The 17,747-nt window shown below is 41.9% G+C and overlaps 1 protein-coding gene across 2 annotated transcripts in view; it reads right to left on the bottom strand.

Annotated features, from left to right (window-relative positions):
* Positions 1 to 11: 11 nt before the first annotated feature.
* Positions 12 to 17,747, bottom strand: part of LOC129857406 (SH3 and PX domain-containing protein 2A-like) — a 108,440-nt gene continuing 90,704 nt past the window's right edge. The window contains exons 8-14 of one of the 2 annotated variants that reach the window (XM_055925631.1): positions 17,117 to 17,230; positions 13,455 to 13,538; positions 11,321 to 11,438; positions 10,828 to 11,189; positions 10,681 to 10,730; positions 5,262 to 5,381; positions 12 to 5,109 (exon numbers count right to left, since the gene is read on the bottom strand). In XM_055925631.1, coding sequence (XP_055781606.1) covers positions 3,208 to 5,109; positions 5,262 to 5,381; positions 10,681 to 10,730; positions 10,828 to 11,189; positions 11,321 to 11,438; positions 13,455 to 13,538; positions 17,117 to 17,230 — 2,750 coding nt within the window. In that variant the 3' untranslated portion in view covers positions 12 to 3,207. The remainder of the gene's footprint in view (positions 5,110 to 5,261; positions 5,382 to 10,680; positions 10,731 to 10,827; positions 11,190 to 11,320; positions 11,439 to 13,454; positions 13,539 to 17,116; positions 17,231 to 17,747) is intronic. The other variant, XM_055925639.1, reaches the window with a different exon arrangement.

The following is a 17,747-nucleotide window of genomic DNA, read 5'->3' as shown; positions in this document are numbered from 1 at the left end:
GGAGAGTTAAACGAAGTATAAATGGAGACTTTTAATAAATGTCCACATGACATGCTCCAAACACGAGAATATACATACATCAAATAAACATGGGTACGAGGACCCGTCGCGCACCTATACACCAAGAATCAACACTAAACATAAAACAATCTCTGACAAACACATGAGGGGAAACAGAGGGTTAAATACACAACAGGTAATGAATAAGATTGACAACAGGTGTGTGGGAAGACAAGACAAAACCAATGGAAAATGAAAAATGGATCGATGATGGCTAGAAGGCCGGTGAAGTCGACCGCCGAACACCGCCCGGACAAGGAGAGGCACCGACTTCGGCAGAAGTCGTGACACAGGGGTTTGGTTTTGAAAGCAAATGCAAAGCCTCAATTCCAATATTCAAGTCAAATATTCCTTCCTCTGGTAAATTAAATGGAATAATGGAAGTGCATAAGCAGCTCATCATTTATTTGTATTTTTTAGTTCAAATGTTAGTTCAAATGTACTTACTAGAAGAAGACGATTCTAAAGTGCTGATTTACCACTCCTTCAAATATACAGTAGGCTGACTTATTTTGTCATAAGACCAGAGCAGAAATACACTTCCAAGGTGGTGAATGATACATAATGTACGTATAAGACATTATGTAGAGTGTCATCAAGAAAATCATGAAACATTGACAAAGATTTACATTAAAGCTACAGTCTGCAACTTGGGAAGCTGTTTAATGGTTATTTAAATTCTTCATATTTACCCATTGATTCTGGAAGACAATTCTTATAAATGCCTTCAATACAGCTGTCTGTCTTTGTCATAAACCAAAATTGTCCTAGCCCTATCCCTCAGCTGCACCCAAAACAAGTGGCTGGAACACAGTTTATTTTATTTTTGTTTTTCCAATCTCAGACTGTAGCTTTAAGAGGTTTCAAATGACTTACACGCTGTAATGCACTGATAGAACACATTTACAAAGCTCTACAACAAGATGCCGTACACACATAGCTATATGAAACATAAACATGAAATATACATTAAGCTTCATAACAAAGTGACTTAAAAACATGCACAAGACATTCTGCAGATGACATTTAACATATGAGAAGGTGTAGCAACAGACCTTTTAAATACAACATACAAAACATTTGAAGATAAATGTTAACTTAAACAAAACATTTTAAACATGCAAAAAGCTTTAAAGGCCCAGCGCAGCCAAAAACTAGATTTTTCTGTGTTATATATACAGTGCATTCGGAAAGTATTCAGACCCCTTGACTTTTTCCACATTTCGTTGCATTATAGCCTTATTCTAAAATGTATTAAATAGTTTTTTCCTCATCAATCTACAAATAATACCCCATAATGACAAAGCAAAAAAAGGTTAAGATATTTTTGCAAATGTATAAAAAAAAAACTGAAATATTACATTTCCATAAGTATTCAGACCCTTTAGTCAGTACTTTGTGGAAAAACTTTTGGCAGGGATTACAGTATGAAGCTACAAGCTTGGTACACTTGTATTTGGGGAGTTTCTTCCATTCTTCTCTGCAGATCCTCTTAAGCTCTGTCAGGTTGGAAGGGGAGCGTTGCTACACAGCTATTTTCAAGTCTCTCCAGAGATGTTTGATTGGGTTCAAGTCCGGGCTCTGGCTGGGCCACTCAAGGACATTCAGAGACTTGTCCCGAAGCCACTCCTGCATTGTCTTGGCTGTGTACTTAGGGTCGTTGTCCTGTTGGAAGGTGAACCTTGATCCCAGTCTGAGTTCCTGAGCACTCTGGAGCAGGTTTTCATCAAGGATTTTTATTTATTTTTTTATTTTACCGTTATTTTACCAGGTAAGTTGACTGAGAACACGTTCTCATTTGCAGCAACGACCTGGGGAATAGTTACAGGGGAGAGGAGGGGGATGAATGAGCCAATTGGATCTCTCTGTACTTTGCTCCGTTCATCTTTCCCTCGATCCTGACTAGTCCCCCAGTCCCTGCCACTGAAAAACAACCTCACAGTATGATGCTTCCACCCCAATGCTTCACCGTAGGGATGCTGCCAGGTTTCCTCCGTCTGGCCACTCTACCATAAAGCCTGATTGGTAGAGTGCTGCAGAGATGGTTGTCCTTCTGGAAGTTTCTCCAATCAAGGGACTCCAATCAAGTTGTAGAAACATCTCAAGGATGATCAATGGAAACAGGATACATGTGAGCCCAATTTCGAGTCTCATAGCAAAGTGTCTGAATACTTATGTAAATAAGGTTCTAAAAACCTGTTTTTGCTTTGTTGTAATGGGGTATAGTGTGTAGATTGCTGAGGATTTCCTCCATTTTAGAATAAGGCTGTAACGTAACAAAATGTGGAAAAAGGGAAGGGGTCTGAATACTTTGCAAATGCACTGTATATATATTTACACACTATGATGTTGGAATAATACTGTGAAATTGAAAAAAATTATGATAATGCCCTTTTAGAGTAAAAGCTATTTGAGTAAATTAGTTAATAAACCAATAGCTATTTGCAATAAGAACTTGCTATTTGCTAAGAAGCTATTTTTGTTTATTTTTGACTATTTTAATTGAAAACAATCACAGTAAGCTACTTAATTTTTACCCAGAAATTATTTGATATTGAGATAAAAATGGCTGCATTGGACCTTTAAAGAAATCATAAAAAAACATTAAAATAATTGTATGATCAAATATCATTTGAAGTGAATAATGTTTAGCCAATTGGAGATCCTTAATTAATGTTATCATATCACAAAAACTCACCTTGATCAGCCAAAGCTGTCCAAAGCTCCTCCACTAGTGTCCAAAACCCACTATTCTTCCATTTTGGATTAAAAAGCACATTTCATCAAATCAACCACTTTTGTTTAATGATTTTGTTAAATATGTGATTGACCTTTTGCTGATTTTAATGCCAAAGGTATTTATTCCAACCCCCGGCTGTCTGTGAATAGATAAAATCCTGTCAAATGATTATACTTTGAAGTACTTTCTTTGTCACTTCAGATTACAATAATAAAATGTCAAGTAATTATATGCAGGATTGGTCGCCACCCTCAGTTTAGGAAACACAAAGTATACCACTTCAATGATACTGTAAATTGTCTCTTCTGATTTCCATCTTTCCATCGTAAAAAATCAGTGCCTTTCCATTTACACTGTCTTCCATGGTCTCTGATCTGATTGCACATCCACTGAATATTAGTGTGTCACTAGCTCTTCCTTTCCAGGTAATTTGAGGGGACCCAGCCTTTTCGAGGTCGACCTCCATCCAGGATCTGGCAGTACCACCACCCATTAGGGTTCCTCTCCAGAACCTCCAGAGTCGTTCCTTCAGGGAACCCCATGGTCTCCTCATCACCATGGTAATCCGCTATGGAGACATACACCTCACGGAGGTTGTTGTGGATGAGGTGGGTTTTGGGTTTCACCGTGGAAATAGGTAGACCGTTCCTCTGAGACCCCCGGCCCAGTGATTCGGAGCTTCCCATGCCGGGTCTGTTCCGGTTTGCCATGTTACCGTTCGGCGCTGGGCACCGCGGGGTAGTACCAAAGGAAGCATTGCGGCGCACGGTGGGACTAGAGCGTGGATGGTCAGTGGAGTTGAGTGACTCACCCCTCCTAAGGGAGCCTACTGGGTTTGGCCCGTCGATGATCGGCTTGGAGATGAAGACAGACTGAGGCCTGACCACCTGCTGCTGTTTCATAACATTCTTCTGCGAGCCATTGAACAGGCCAAAGGGCTTGGAGGGGATGGGCGGTATGCTCCTCTTTAGGCTCTGGTTGATGTTGTTCAGGGCCTGGACCCTCTGCTCATTCTTCTCCAGGCTGTTGGACTTGCTCAGGCTGCCCAGTTTGGTAGGGGTGCCATCGGACTCTGACCCAGCTTTGTCGTCCAGCTGCCTGACAGGCTCCAGGTAGTAGGTTGGAGCCCAGCCCTCAGTGTCGCCCAAGCGGACATACCACCAGCCGCTCTCCTGCTTCTCCAGCACCTCCACTTCCACCCCGGGAGGGAAGCTCATCTCTGAGTCCTGGACCTTCTCATAGGCCTCTGTGGTGCGGTAGAGACTGCAGCCCTCGTCTGAGTCTCCCCGGCTGCCTTTAGAATAGATGGAGGAGATGTCGGAGGTGCTGTGGGAGGACACAGAGTCCTCAGAGGAGATGACAGAGGCTGTTTCAAAGTCTTCTCCTCTGGAGCCCTTCTTCAGCTGGCCTGTAGGCCTAAGTTGTCTCCGGAGGCTGCCAATGTCCATTTTCTCTGCACTGGAGGCCTTGGCCAGCTGGGGCTTAGGCCTGACCAATGGCTTAGGTTTGGTGGAGGACTTGGTGGAGCCCATCTTGTGCTCATCGTTGTCCTTCTTGGGCCTGGACTGCTTGGAGAGATGTGGGTTGGACTCTGTAGAGGCAGGTTTGGAGCTGGATGCCCCGGCCTCTGCTTTGGTTTGAGACAGGGACTGGCTGCCGTTCAGCTGGATCGTCTTCCCTTTTCTCCTTGCCCCAAACATCGAGTGAGAGTTTTCAGCCTTGCTAGTCTCCAACGGGGCACTAATCTTCAGGGAGTCTGAGTCTCCACTGGATTGTGTATAAGGCATCTCTCTGAAAGGCATGAAGCAGTTATTCTCATAGATACACTCCTCTCCCTCAGGCTCCTCCTCTTCCTGCCCCACGTCCTCAGACGACTCGCCCATCTTGAAGGAGGCACTATGGAGAGATGAGGCTGGAGATGGCTTGGAGGAAAGGTGAGAGCCCTTCTCTGAGGAGCTATCCTCGTTCTTCCCATCCACTGAGGACCCTTCTGTCCTGAGGAACTCAAACTCTGACTCCAGATCAAAACCAATGGCAGGAATGTCATATTCTGGCTCCTCGTACACAGGCCTTCCGGGAGATGCAGGGGACTCTGGAGCCTCGGAACCAGGACTGCTGGTAGGGACAGTCTCCACAAAGTCCTGCTTCTTGACGGGCGGGGCTGGGGGCGGGACTTTAGGCCGGCTCAGAGTGCTGGTCCTGCGGTTTAGGTTGGGCTTCTTTCGTTTGTCGATGTAGGAGCAGGGAGCCCAGCCCTCTTTCTCACCAATCTGGATATACCACCAGCCACCAGAGTTCTTCTCGATCACCTACAAGACAGAACAGAGAGAATGCATGGGTAAGAATAGGCCTCATCAACTACATGCAGTATCTGTTAATTTCAAGAATTTACCTGAACAATGTCAAAAACAATAACACATTGGACATGCATGCACTCCAAAATATACATAAAAAAGCTTACATCTGCTTTCTGCCCTCCATTAAAACTGATGCCATCTGAAATGACGGACTGGAACTCTGCAATGGTGTAGTACTCTGCTTCAACAGTAGGGGGCTCTGGTGGCGAGGGTAAATTGAATCCCTGAGTGGAAAAAAATGTTACAGCATTATGTGTACTGCACAGCTGATACTGTTGAAAGGAAACAATAATAATTGGCAATAGAGTTTAACTTCCAATTTAAAATAACGATCCTGTTAGATGTCAATTTCCCCCTAAATAGACATACCCAAAATAAACGATTTATCATGAGAAGGTCATAATCAATAACTAGTAATGCTGCAAGAAAGATTACAATCTCACCTTTCTTGTAAATGTTTTTATAAATTGCCTAGTGTACTCACTTTTTAGGACGAAAGCACAAGTACATAGTAAAAATATGATTAAAATATTAAAATATTAAATATCATATGATGTAGTTCCTATTCAACAAAAGTTGAGGAATAGGCCTTGAAATGACTCAAATGCTTTCTAAATATATGTAGTGTTAAAAATCTTCTCCCCCTGAGTATAGAGTTGCTTACATTTACTGAAAGTCTGCTGCAGTGGGAAGGATGCTCTCCCCCTCTGCCTTGGAGGTGTGAAGTGTCTGTTTACAGGTCACACTTCTGACCTCTCATGGGTCCCTTGACCCGCCAATCATCCCCCTTGACCTTGCCCACCTTGACCTTGAGCCAATAGGAACTTTAGGCCGGAACTGATGTAAGGGCGGTAGGTTGCCTAGTGGTTAAAAGCGTTGGAACAGTAACCGAAAGGTCGCTGGTTTGAATCCCTGAGCCGACAAGGTGAACAATATGTCAATGTGCCTTTGAGCAAGGCACTTAACCCTAATTGCTCCTGTAAATCACTCTGGATAAGAGCATCTGCTAAACAAACAAAAAAAGTTTTAAAAAATTATAGGAATCAGGCGGCCCATCCCGGGGTCAGAAGTCAGTTTCTTTTTTCCAGTGAGTAGGCTACTCTACCACAACTGTACATTTCTATCGGCTCTTTTCTGCAAAGGATTCTAAACTCTGAACCTCCCTGGTGTGATGTGAATGTGTCGATGATGAGTAAGTGATTCTCTTCACCCACCAGGTCATGCACATAATGTTGTTGAGGGTAATTAGCTTTTTACAATGGTTATTAAAAGGCTATTACTTTGTACTTATACTTTACATTTTATTCTTGTTATTTAAATGGTAAAGTGTTTACATTGTTTTTCTGTGTGGTTTGTAGGTTATTAGAGAATTTCGGCAATGGCCATGCAACGGGGTGCTAAAGCGCTAAAGTGTGTAGGGCATAAAAATAATCTGTCCTCAGTCGCAACACTCACTACCGAGTTCCAAAATTCCTCTGGAAGCAATGTCAGCACAATAACCGTACGATGGGAGCTTCATGAAATGGGTTTCCATGGCCGAGCAGCCGCACACAAGCCTAAGATTAACATGCGCAATGCCAAGAGATGTGGCTGGAGTGGTGTAAAGCTCGCCCACCATTGGACTCTGGAGCAGTGGAAACACGTTCTCTGGAATGATGACTCAAGCTTCACCATCTGGCGGTCCGACGGACGAATCTGGGTTTGCCGGAGGCCAGGAGAACACTGCCTGCCCGAATGCATAGTGCGTACTGTAAGGTTTAGTGGAGGAGGAATAATGGTCTGGGGCTGTTTTTCATGGTTCGGGCTAGGCCCCTTAGTGCCACTGAAGGGAAATCTTAACGCTACAGCACGGCATGCTAGACAATTCTGTGCTTCCAACTTTGTGGCAACAGTTTGGGGAAGGCCCTTTCCTGTTTCAGCATGACAATGCCCCCGAGCACAAAGAGAGGTTAATACAGAAATATATTGTCGAGATCGGTGTGGAAGAACTTGATTGGCCTGCACAGAGCCGACATCAACCGCATGAATTGGAAGATTGTAGCTCCATCAATGTCAGCATCACTTCCAATCCCCCATATAATTTTTTGCAAATATATATATAAACATATACACATACATAAATACATCCATATACACATACATACAGAACCAGTCAAAAGTTTGGACACCTACTCATTCAAGGGTTTGAATTTATTTTTACAATTTTCTAAATGGTATGGTATCATGTAGTAACCAAAAAAGTGTTAAACAAATCCAAATATATATTTTATATCTTATATATTTTATATCTTTGCACACTCTTGGCATTTGTTTAACACTTTTTTGCTTACTACATGATTCCATATGTGTATTTTCATAGTTTTAGTAAAATAGTAAAAATAAAGAAAAATCCTTGAATGAGTAGGTGTGTCCAAACTTTTGACTGGTACCGTAAATACATACATATACATACATACATACATACATACATACATACATACATACATACATACATACTCCGCAAAAAAATAAAAGTCCCTTTTTCAGAACCCTGTCTTTCAAAGATAATTCGTAAAAATCTAAATTACTTCACAGATCTTCATTGTGAAGGGTTTAAACACTGCTTTCCATGCTTGTTCAATGAACCATAAAAATGTAATGAACATGAACCTGTGGAATGGTCGTTAAGACACTAACAGCTTACAGACGGTAGGCAATTAAGGTCACAGTTATGAAAACTTAGGACACTAAAGAGGCCTTTCTATTGACTCTGAAAAACACCAAAAGAAAGATGCCCAGGGTCCCTGCTCATCTGCGTGAACGTGCCTTAGGCATGCTGCAAGGAGGCATGAGGACTGCAGATGTGGCCACAGCAATAAATTACAATGTCCATACTGTGAGACGCCTAAGACAGAGCTAGAGTGAGACAGGACGAACAGCTGATCGTCCTCACAGTGGCAGACCATGTGTAACAACACCTGCACAGGATCGGTACATTCGAACATCACACCTGCGGGACAGGTACATGATTGCAACAACAACTGCCCGAGTTACACCAGGAACGCACAATCCCTCCATCAGTGTTCAGACTGTCCGCAATTGGCTGAGAGAGTCTGGACTGAGGGCTTGTAGGCCTGTTGTAAGACAGGTCCTCACCAGACATAACCGGCAACAACGTCGCCTATGGGCACAAACCCACCGTCGCTGGACCAGACAGGACTGGCAAAAAGTGCTCTTCACTGATGAGTTGCAGTTTTGTCTCACCAGGGGTGATGGTCGGAGTCGCAGTTTGCTCCAGGTAAATGTTGCAATTCTTCAGCCATTCCTACATCTATGACCAAAAACAAGCTACATATGGACCGTAAAAAATTGTTGATTCTGTCTCGCAAAATCTGCAGAGCTGGGAAGATTGTATCCCCCATATATATAACATTCTACTGGTTGCAATAATTTTGTATAATAATTTAAAATGAAGAATTCTAAGATTTCAATCTGATGTCGTTTTGTGTACCAGTTCATAAACACATACCATGGAATCCGTATGTAGAATCCGTATGTAGGCAAGACCATAAGCAAATAGGTAAACTGGGATATGACTAAAGAGTTAATCAGGGTGATTTTTCCACAAATAGACAGGTATTTTCCTTTCCATGGTAGCAAGATATTATCTATTTTTGCTAACTTTCTATTAACATGTATTGGAGTGAGAATTATTATTTTTATTTATTTTGGGATATGTATACCGAGCATGTCTACTTCACCATCAGACCATTTAATTGGTGAACTACACGGTAATGTAAAAGTTGTATTTTTAGTTATCCAAAACATAATTTAGTACACTTATCATAATTTGGTTGTAATCCAGAGAGGTTAGAAAAAGTATCTAAATCCTCTATGAGGCTGTGGAGGGATCCAAATTTTGGATTTAAAAGAAACCATGAATCATCAGCGTACAATGACACTTTTGTTTTTAAACCCTGGATTTCTAACCCCTTGATATTATTGTTGGATCTGATTTTAATAGCTAACATTTCGAGAGCCATAATAAATACATATGCCGATAGTGGACAACCTTGTTTTACTCCTCAACAGTTTAAAACTTTCAGAAGTAGCCATTATTTACTGTTTTACACCGTGGGTTATTATACATGATTTTAACCCATTATATAAGAGATTCTCCAAAATTGAAATGTTCCAGGCATTTATATATAAACTCCAGTCGTACTTTCTCTAAAGCCTTTTCAAAGTCAGCTATGAATAGCAGGCCTGGTTTCCCAGATGTTTCATAGTGTTCTATTGTTTCCAGTACTTGTCTTATATTATCTCCAATTTATCTTCCATGTAAAAAACCTGTCTGATTAGAATTAATATCCGACAATACCTTTTTAATTCTATGCGCTATACATTTTGCTAGAATTTTGGCATCACAACACTGAAGTGTAAGAGGCCTCCCATTTTGTACGTGGACTGGATCTTTATATTTACCACTTGTATCGTGTTTCAGTAATAATGACATCAGACATTCTTGTTGAGTGTCAAATAATCTACCATTTACATAGTAGTGGTTAAAACACGCTAATAACTCCTGCACTTGTTTGTTTAGTTGAGGTCATGTGCAAATTCCCTTAGAATGGGCCCCTATGGCCTAAAATGGCGGTTGTCTAACAGCCTGGCTGTTATTTTACTGTTACTGCTGCTATTGTTGCTGGGGTTTATAGCCATTATCATTGCACTCTATGAACAATTTATATCATGTTTACAGCTATTTATAAGTTATTATTGCTGGTTTATAGTTATTACCTTTGCACTTCATAAGACATTTATACACTGTTTACCACTGTTAGCTAATTGCTAATGCTAATGATGCGCTATCATTACTTAATGTAATTGCTTGATTAGTACTGCTAGTATTTTGCTAGTCATTACTCTGTTACTATTACCTGCTCCCTCATGCTAATTAATTTATGCTATGCTATTTCACGTTAGGCTATGCTGCTACATCCTAGTTTGTACTAGTGCTAAACCCTTGCAGCTAGTTGTTATTGTCATTATGCTACTGTATAATATGCCATATTGCTGCTTTTGTCATTATTACTCATCATCTGCTATTAGATAGTATTTACGCCTAGCCATAAACCTTTTAACACATATTTCCCGTTTCTTTGCATTTCTCAGTATACCATTCATTCAACTACACCATAAAGCTGTGTGTGTCTGAGGCAATACAAGGGTTGAACTTGAGTCCGTGTCCTGATCGTCATTGTGCCTCTAACCGGGTACCCAGAGTGATTGTCCCTTATCTAAACTGGCACCTTCATTTTCGGAGTCCATCGCCAAGTTGGTGGCGCTGTTTTTCATATAGTAACAATCAAATGATAAATTACTAACTACAATATTTCAACTTCCTCATAACTGTAAAATAGATATGATCATATTTAGTGACAGTACAAAATTGGCATAATTTTCTGTACAGGAAAATTACGATTGCCACCTAATTAGGGGACTTTACATCTAAAGAGGATTTATGATTTGTTTCATACTGACCAGAGTTGCATCTCTGCGAGGAGGTGGCTTTTGTCTGAGGATTGGGGAGCCTAGAGAGAACAAAATTTGATAGATATAAAATAATGTGAGTGTATTAGTTTAACAAACCGTTATAACTTCCAATTCAGTCTCTGAATGACAACTCACCAATCTCTATTCTGTGAGGAGCGATGCGGGCTATGACTGGAGAGGCTGGTTCTACTTTGCCTTTAACATCCACCAGTGCGGCACCAGGGCTGAAGTCTGAGCTAGAGCAGGGTATGGGCAGGCTGATCTGCCTCTTGACCAGGGAAGGGGTGGTTAGGGGGTTGTCCTCTGGCTGGCCGTCTGTCTGCACGTCCTTCTCACTCAGGGCCTTCTTGTTCAGCAGGTTGCTGATCTCCATGATGTTGCTGATTATCTCCACCGGGCCAGTCAAGGGGGTCTTCTTATTACTACTACGGGGAGAGAAGTCCTCCATCACCTTCTTCAGGTAGGAGGCCGGGGCCCAGCCCTCCTTATCCTGGTACCTGGGGAGAGGAAGAGAGAATGGAAGGAAAGGGGAGAGAGGGGTGATCATGAGTGAGAATAACCATAATTGAGGGACAGTATAAACAGGCAACAGTTTATATTGTGGTTGGAGCACAAAGCATGGCCTTACCTGATGAACCACCAGCCCTCCAGGTTCTTTTGGATGACCTCCACGATGACTCCTTTCTCAAAGGCGATCTCATCCTTTCCCTCGCTGGTGTATGGCTGGACCGTCATATACTTCTCTTCTGTCGGGCCACAGAGAGGACGTGGGAACACAGAGACTCACGTCAGTTTCAAATGTCCTATACTGCTTCAAAAACAAAACATTACTCAAACAAATGAAAAATATGTCAACGTTTTATAGGAGGAACTGTAACGATTGTAGACACACCTCTGCGTGAGTGAAAGTAAATAAAGACATACTGTATATAGGCTTGAAGTATAGAATTCTGGACTTGATGACATTTCTCTGTGTGTAGTTCTGATGTGATTGATTCTGTCAGATCCACAAAGATATCCAGCATTTTACTATCAAAGGCTTTCAATAATCAGGGAAACTCTAATTAACAATATGATGTCCCTCACTTCATACTGTAAATGTCTTCCTGCAGCAACTGACAATTACATTGCCTTTATGTCATGATTGCTAATTACTAAGTGTAAATATGGGACAAAATAAACTCAAACACTGATCTCTTGAAATGGTGAAAACAGTTCTAATGACAGAGTGGACTAATGGTGTGGTAGCGGTCAGCCTCTAAACTTAGCAGATGATAAAGAACAGAGATGCCATCTTGATTTGTAATTTCCCAAAAGGCCAGAGTACTAGCTGTCATTAAAAACCAGAGGTCTCATCTCATCACACCGTAAAACCCAGACAGGCGGAGGGAACACAGCCCAATAGTGTAAAGAGAGGAGAAGAGATGTCCTATCTGCATGCTAAGACTGTTTGAATATCTCTGGAATGACTGGATTCCTATCTGATATCTAATAACTCTCTCCTTTCCTCTACTCCTGTTGAGTCTCAATCAGGGATTTAGAAGGACTGAATAAGGATACAGTCAAAATGTATTTTACTTGCAAAGAAATAGGAAATTGTAAATAAAACCGAAAAGGCCACTTCCCGTATGCTTTGTTTTCCCCTGCACTGACTTATGGGACTTCCAGTCTCTCTGTTTAAGGCTTGGTAGGGCCCTCCCTACAGGGGCAACCCTATTCAACCTTCCTGAGCCCACATTCACCAGTGGGGTGAACCTCTGAATAAGATATTATGTTAACGAGAACATGCATCGCCTGCATAACTTTTATAAACTATTTTCCTGCAGTCAGCGCTATTTCTGCTTTTTTTCCCCACAGGCAAGATGTAGTTCCTGCATTTGAAAAAGTTATTTTTACTCCAGAGGATGGTCGTTTTTTTGCACGCTGTGGACACTGTTGCCAAGCACAAACCTTGGGCTGGACTCAAATAGCCTATCCTCATGCCGCTGTCAGCAATCCAACCCGCATCCCTTGTCAAAAAAAAACTGTTTCGAGGCAAGTGTAATGTATGCAAGCACAAACACTTTTCACTGCAAGCACAAACACTTTTCACTCTTACTCCAACAGATGAATACAATTCTTTATTAGCCTGATCCATCGTTAGACCTGCTTGCTCTAAACACCTCTGGTTGATAAACGTCTGGCTTTTGAACTCTTTTGAAAAGTACATACAGTATGTGTACATGTTTAATTTGGCTCGTAACAAAGCCAACTAAAGTGGCAAAATATTGCATGCGGCCTACCAACTTGTAGATGGTTGTGTAGCTATAGCTGTAATTCAGAAAAGATTGGAATTGCACATAGCGGTTAATTCAAATAAACCGCTTACATGACACAATCTCTTCCAACACTCCCGCATTCAAGTGCAGAAACTGAGTAACAACAAGATGGTCAATTTTTTTCTATGTTTATCTTCTAGCATAAGGTCAAACCTGTAACTGCTGAAAGCCACCATTGTGGATGTAAAAACCAATTTAGCATTGTAATGACATGTCTGGACTGTTTATTAGCTGGTTTATAACGATGTTAGTGGTTATTGGGTGTGGATCATGATGGTGTAGAAGACGGCATATTACACAAACCAAGACATTAGGCATCAGGTATGAAAGATAAGACAGGACAAGGTACAATGGGTTCAGGAAAATGGGACAGGTGAGGGGTCAGAGAATAGAAGGATGAGCAGTGAAGGAGGAGGAGGAGTTCGGCGCCCTGTCTCTGATCACCTCGGCTCTGCTGCCTGCTGACCATTCCCCCCAGGGTCCATCTCCGGTCCAGCCTCTTCAGATGGGCCTTACGGTGCTTAGTGACTGACCCACGCACATGGTGACGAGACACAAACACACACACAAATTGGCAGATAAACATAAAAGACGGGCACACACTGTACAAACAACATGGAATCAACTAAAGGACCGACTTTAGTTACTTACATGGCGAACATGGAAACAACAAAACCACATTACATTACAAGGACTGGTGGATGAAGGGGGTGAATGCACGTTATACAGGAAATGTAAACTACGGACATATTCTCTGTGGCTTGTAATTAGTGTGGTTATTAGCATGGTTTTCCCATCCTGTCCTGCACGAGCATCTGGGGCACACATTGCTGCTTGGGAATGCCATCCAATTAATAGACCAGCTGAATTCCTTTGGCAGCAGCTCTATGCCAGGTCTATAATTGTTGATTGTTTTTGTTAGTTAAATGCAGGAGATGGGAATGATTAGGAGGGAGGAGGGATCTTTTGTCACATGCCAACACTATAAACGGCAGGGCTTATAAAAATATCTAACTCAAAAAAAGCTTCCCATCACTAAACCAGAGCACTAATCTCGAAGTTTAACAGGCAGTTCAGATTTCAGGGCAAATGTACATTTACTGAAAAACGGAAATAAAAGAAGTCCCTGTTCAAAAATATACAACAACTGACCCACACACTCCTCCAGAACACTAATGTCAAAAAATCATAACCATTATGATAACCATTATATTGAAAATGATGACCCTTATATTGGATGAGGCAATCTAAGGCCTATTATGGGTATTACAGAACTCAAGAAAATAAAAACAAATGATGGAATATGACCACCCTAAGTAGGGACATGTCCTAGGTGTTTTTCAATAATTTGACAGTCTTTCCAATGAGGGACAGATTCACCATTAGACTGTCATAGCCTCCAAACATCAACATCTTCAGCTAAAGCCATATTCAACACAGCAAAAAAAGAAACGTCCCTTTTTCAGGACACTGTCTTTCAAAGATAATTTGTAAAAATCCAAATAACTTCACAGATCTTCATTGTAAAGGGTTTAAACACTGCTTCCCATGCTTGTTCAATGAACCATAAACAATTAATGAACATGCACCTATGGAACAGTCGTTAAGACACTAACAGCTTACAGACGGTAGGCAATTAAGGTCACTGTTATGAAAACTTAGGATACCAAAGAGGCCTTTCTACTGACTCTGAAAAACACCAAAAGAAATATGTCCAGGGTCCCTGCTCATCTGCCTGAACGTGCCTTATGCATGCTGCAAGCAGGCATGAGGACTGCAGATGTGGCCAGGGCAATGAATTGCAATGTCTGTACTGTGAGAAGCTTAAGACAGAGCTACAGGGAGACAGGACAGACAGCTGATCGTCCCCGCAGTGGCAGACCACGTGTAACAACATCTGCGCAGGATCAACAATCTGTGTTACAAGGAAGACATCCTCCTCCCTCATGTGGTACCCTTCCTGCAGGCTCATCCTGACATGACCCTCCAGCATGACAATGCCACCAGCCATACTGCTCGTTCTGTGCGTGATTTCCTGCAAGACAGGAATGTCAGTGTTCTGCCATGGCCAGCAAAGAGCTCGGCTCTCAATCCCAGTCAGCACGTCTTGGACCTGTTAGATTGGAGGGTGAGGGCTAGGGTCATTCCCCCCAGAAATGTCCGGGAACTTGCAGGAGCCTTGGTGGAATAGTGGGGTACCATCTCACAGCAAGAACTGACAAAATCTTATGTTCATACAAATATGTACACATGTTACGTTTGCTGAAAATAAACACAATAAACACAGTTGACAGTGAGAGGACGTTTTTTTGTTGTTGCTGAATTTATGTGTTCTAGTTCCTGTTTGCCACAAGAGCCCCATCTCAATGACAGTGTCTTACAGAGTGCTGTGGAGCCACAGGGCTGACAGAGACATTCATTATGGATCCTGAGACATTCCCATGACTGACTAGACACATACATGCTAATTACACTGACAGATTGTCCTCTGACCACTCTGGCAGCGTCTGCTATTTGCATTGAGTAGATAGCTAGAGTACTATAGTGTGTGTCTCTCTCGCTCTGTGTGTCTCTCGCTCTGTGTGTCTCTCTCTCTGTGTGTGTGTGTGTGTGTGTGTGTGTGTGTGTGTGTGTGTGTGTGTGTGTGTGTGTGTGTGTGTGTGTGTGTGTGTGTGTGTGTGTGTGTGTGTGTGTGTGTGTGTGTGTGTGTGTGTGTGTGTGTGTGTGTGTGTGGGGGGGGGTCACTTGTAGGGTTTGTGTAAATGTGAAAATCCAGAAAGCTGTCACACTAACAGAAATATTAATTCCTCTCCAAAATTGTTTTATATGGAATGGATATGCATTCTGTATGAAGGCCTAGGGAGGAAGAAGCCTGTTGGGATTACTGTGTAACTATTGGATAGAGGTTAATTGAATGCAGCATGTGCTCTCTCCTCTCCTTCAGTCAGAAGATCTACAGTGCCAGGGGTAATGTGGGTCACGGTGTTTTGGAGTCGACGCTCAGTACAGTAAATGCTGTTTTAATCAGAGTGCTAGAAAATGTTAATGTTTGTTTGGAAGTCAATTATTTCAACCCTTAAAGTGTATTCTTTCCAAACGACATGAAGTGCATTAGGGAGGTACTGCAGGTATGTAAATAAGCCTACTGTAAAATAATGACCAATACAGTCGTGGCCTTTTCCACAATATTAGCACTCTGAGTGTGAGCGACAGGAGAGTGAAAATGTTAAGGCATTAACGGTAAAGCAACTCTCGATTTTGGGAATGGCTAGATTATGACATAGCTTGGACTGCCACACCCATGCTGTGTGTTTTGGGAAAGGGAGTTCTAATGACTGTATGAGTGGATCTCAATTTTATAATCAGCCTGATCATTTGGCAAACAAGCCTCTTGCTTAGGTTGTTTCTTGTCAGATTTGTAGGTTTTAATGCAGAATATAGCAGCATTCGACCATTGCAACATTCATCAATATCTTCTAGTTTTGTGTCATAATCAGTCTGTTTAAATTGACATGATTTATCTCAGGGCCCGGAGTAATTAACTTCAGACATGACTTGACTAGTGACTGACTCACATAAACAAACTCCTCACAGCTCAATCCCTACAGTGAACCAAACATGCACCTCTTTCATTCGTTTACCATCCTAAACTCCAAGGAGGTAACCTCGTTTTAGTATTGCATTGAATTTCTACACTGCTACTGTAGAGTACAGTACGTCACTCAGTGCACCTCAACCCGGAGTTGTGGCTTAGGCCCTGACACTCCTTCTCCAGGATATTTATTCAGGGCTAACTCTGGAGCTTGTTCAGGGGTGTTTATAGTGGAAGCAGCACAAAGAAGGTTGTTCACACCGGGGGAAAGTCGGACGTTAACGTCAGTCGGTGGTGGGTCGGGGGTGGGAGTCAGACTACTGTACCCTTTTAGAGATGGGGGTAGTGGAGGTACAGCGGTGTTGTAGATTGTGGGATATTGCACATCCGCAAATTTCACCCAGTTGCTGGAAGTGACGAAGGCTAACGTGGTCTGTATTGTGGTGCAGCTTGTATACTGTATTCTGGATGTTGAGGTTTTCTTCCTGTATTCATAGCGGTGTGGAGCTCTTACCTTCCCTGGACTTGGAGGCTCCCAGCTCCAGGTCATCTTGTGTGTTGCTGTGGGTATTCAGGTATGTGGCAGGGACCCAGCCCTGCTCCTCCGCTGTACTGACAAACCACCAGCCTGTGGGCACAGAGAGAGGGATGTCAATTGAGATGTTGTGGGGTGTTTGTCGACTAGCACAGCATCTTTCAGTATGGTTTATCATCTTATAAATGACTTTAGAGAAGTGTTCCTCCTCCATTTCAAGAATAATGTTTGCTCTAGTTGATAGACCCTGATTCAAAACTGTTTCTTGGATGACTGGGGTGGTTGAAAGACACATGGATATTGAGAAAACATGAACTATTCTCTATCACCGAAAGGTTCTCTAATCAAAACCAAATAAAATCTAATGTTATTAGTCACATGCTTTGTAGACAAAAAGTGTAGACTAACAGTGAAATGTGTATTTATGGGCCCTTCCCAACAATACAGATAGAAAATATAAATAATAGAACAATTATAACATGTGGATATTATAATAATAATAACGCGAGGGTTATAAATATGTCATGTGTGGAGCATTTCATGAAGAAAACTGTGTAGGCCTAATATAGAGTAGTTAACTTAATAAAAATGTATACAAAATAAAAAGGCA

This window comes from Salvelinus fontinalis, chromosome 1 (assembly GCF_029448725.1).
Source record: "Salvelinus fontinalis isolate EN_2023a chromosome 1, ASM2944872v1, whole genome shotgun sequence".
NCBI classification, from domain to species: Eukaryota; Metazoa; Chordata; class Actinopteri; order Salmoniformes; family Salmonidae; genus Salvelinus; species Salvelinus fontinalis.
Note: the sequence above shows the minus strand (reverse complement) of the source record. Positions and strands in the feature narration are given on the sequence as shown.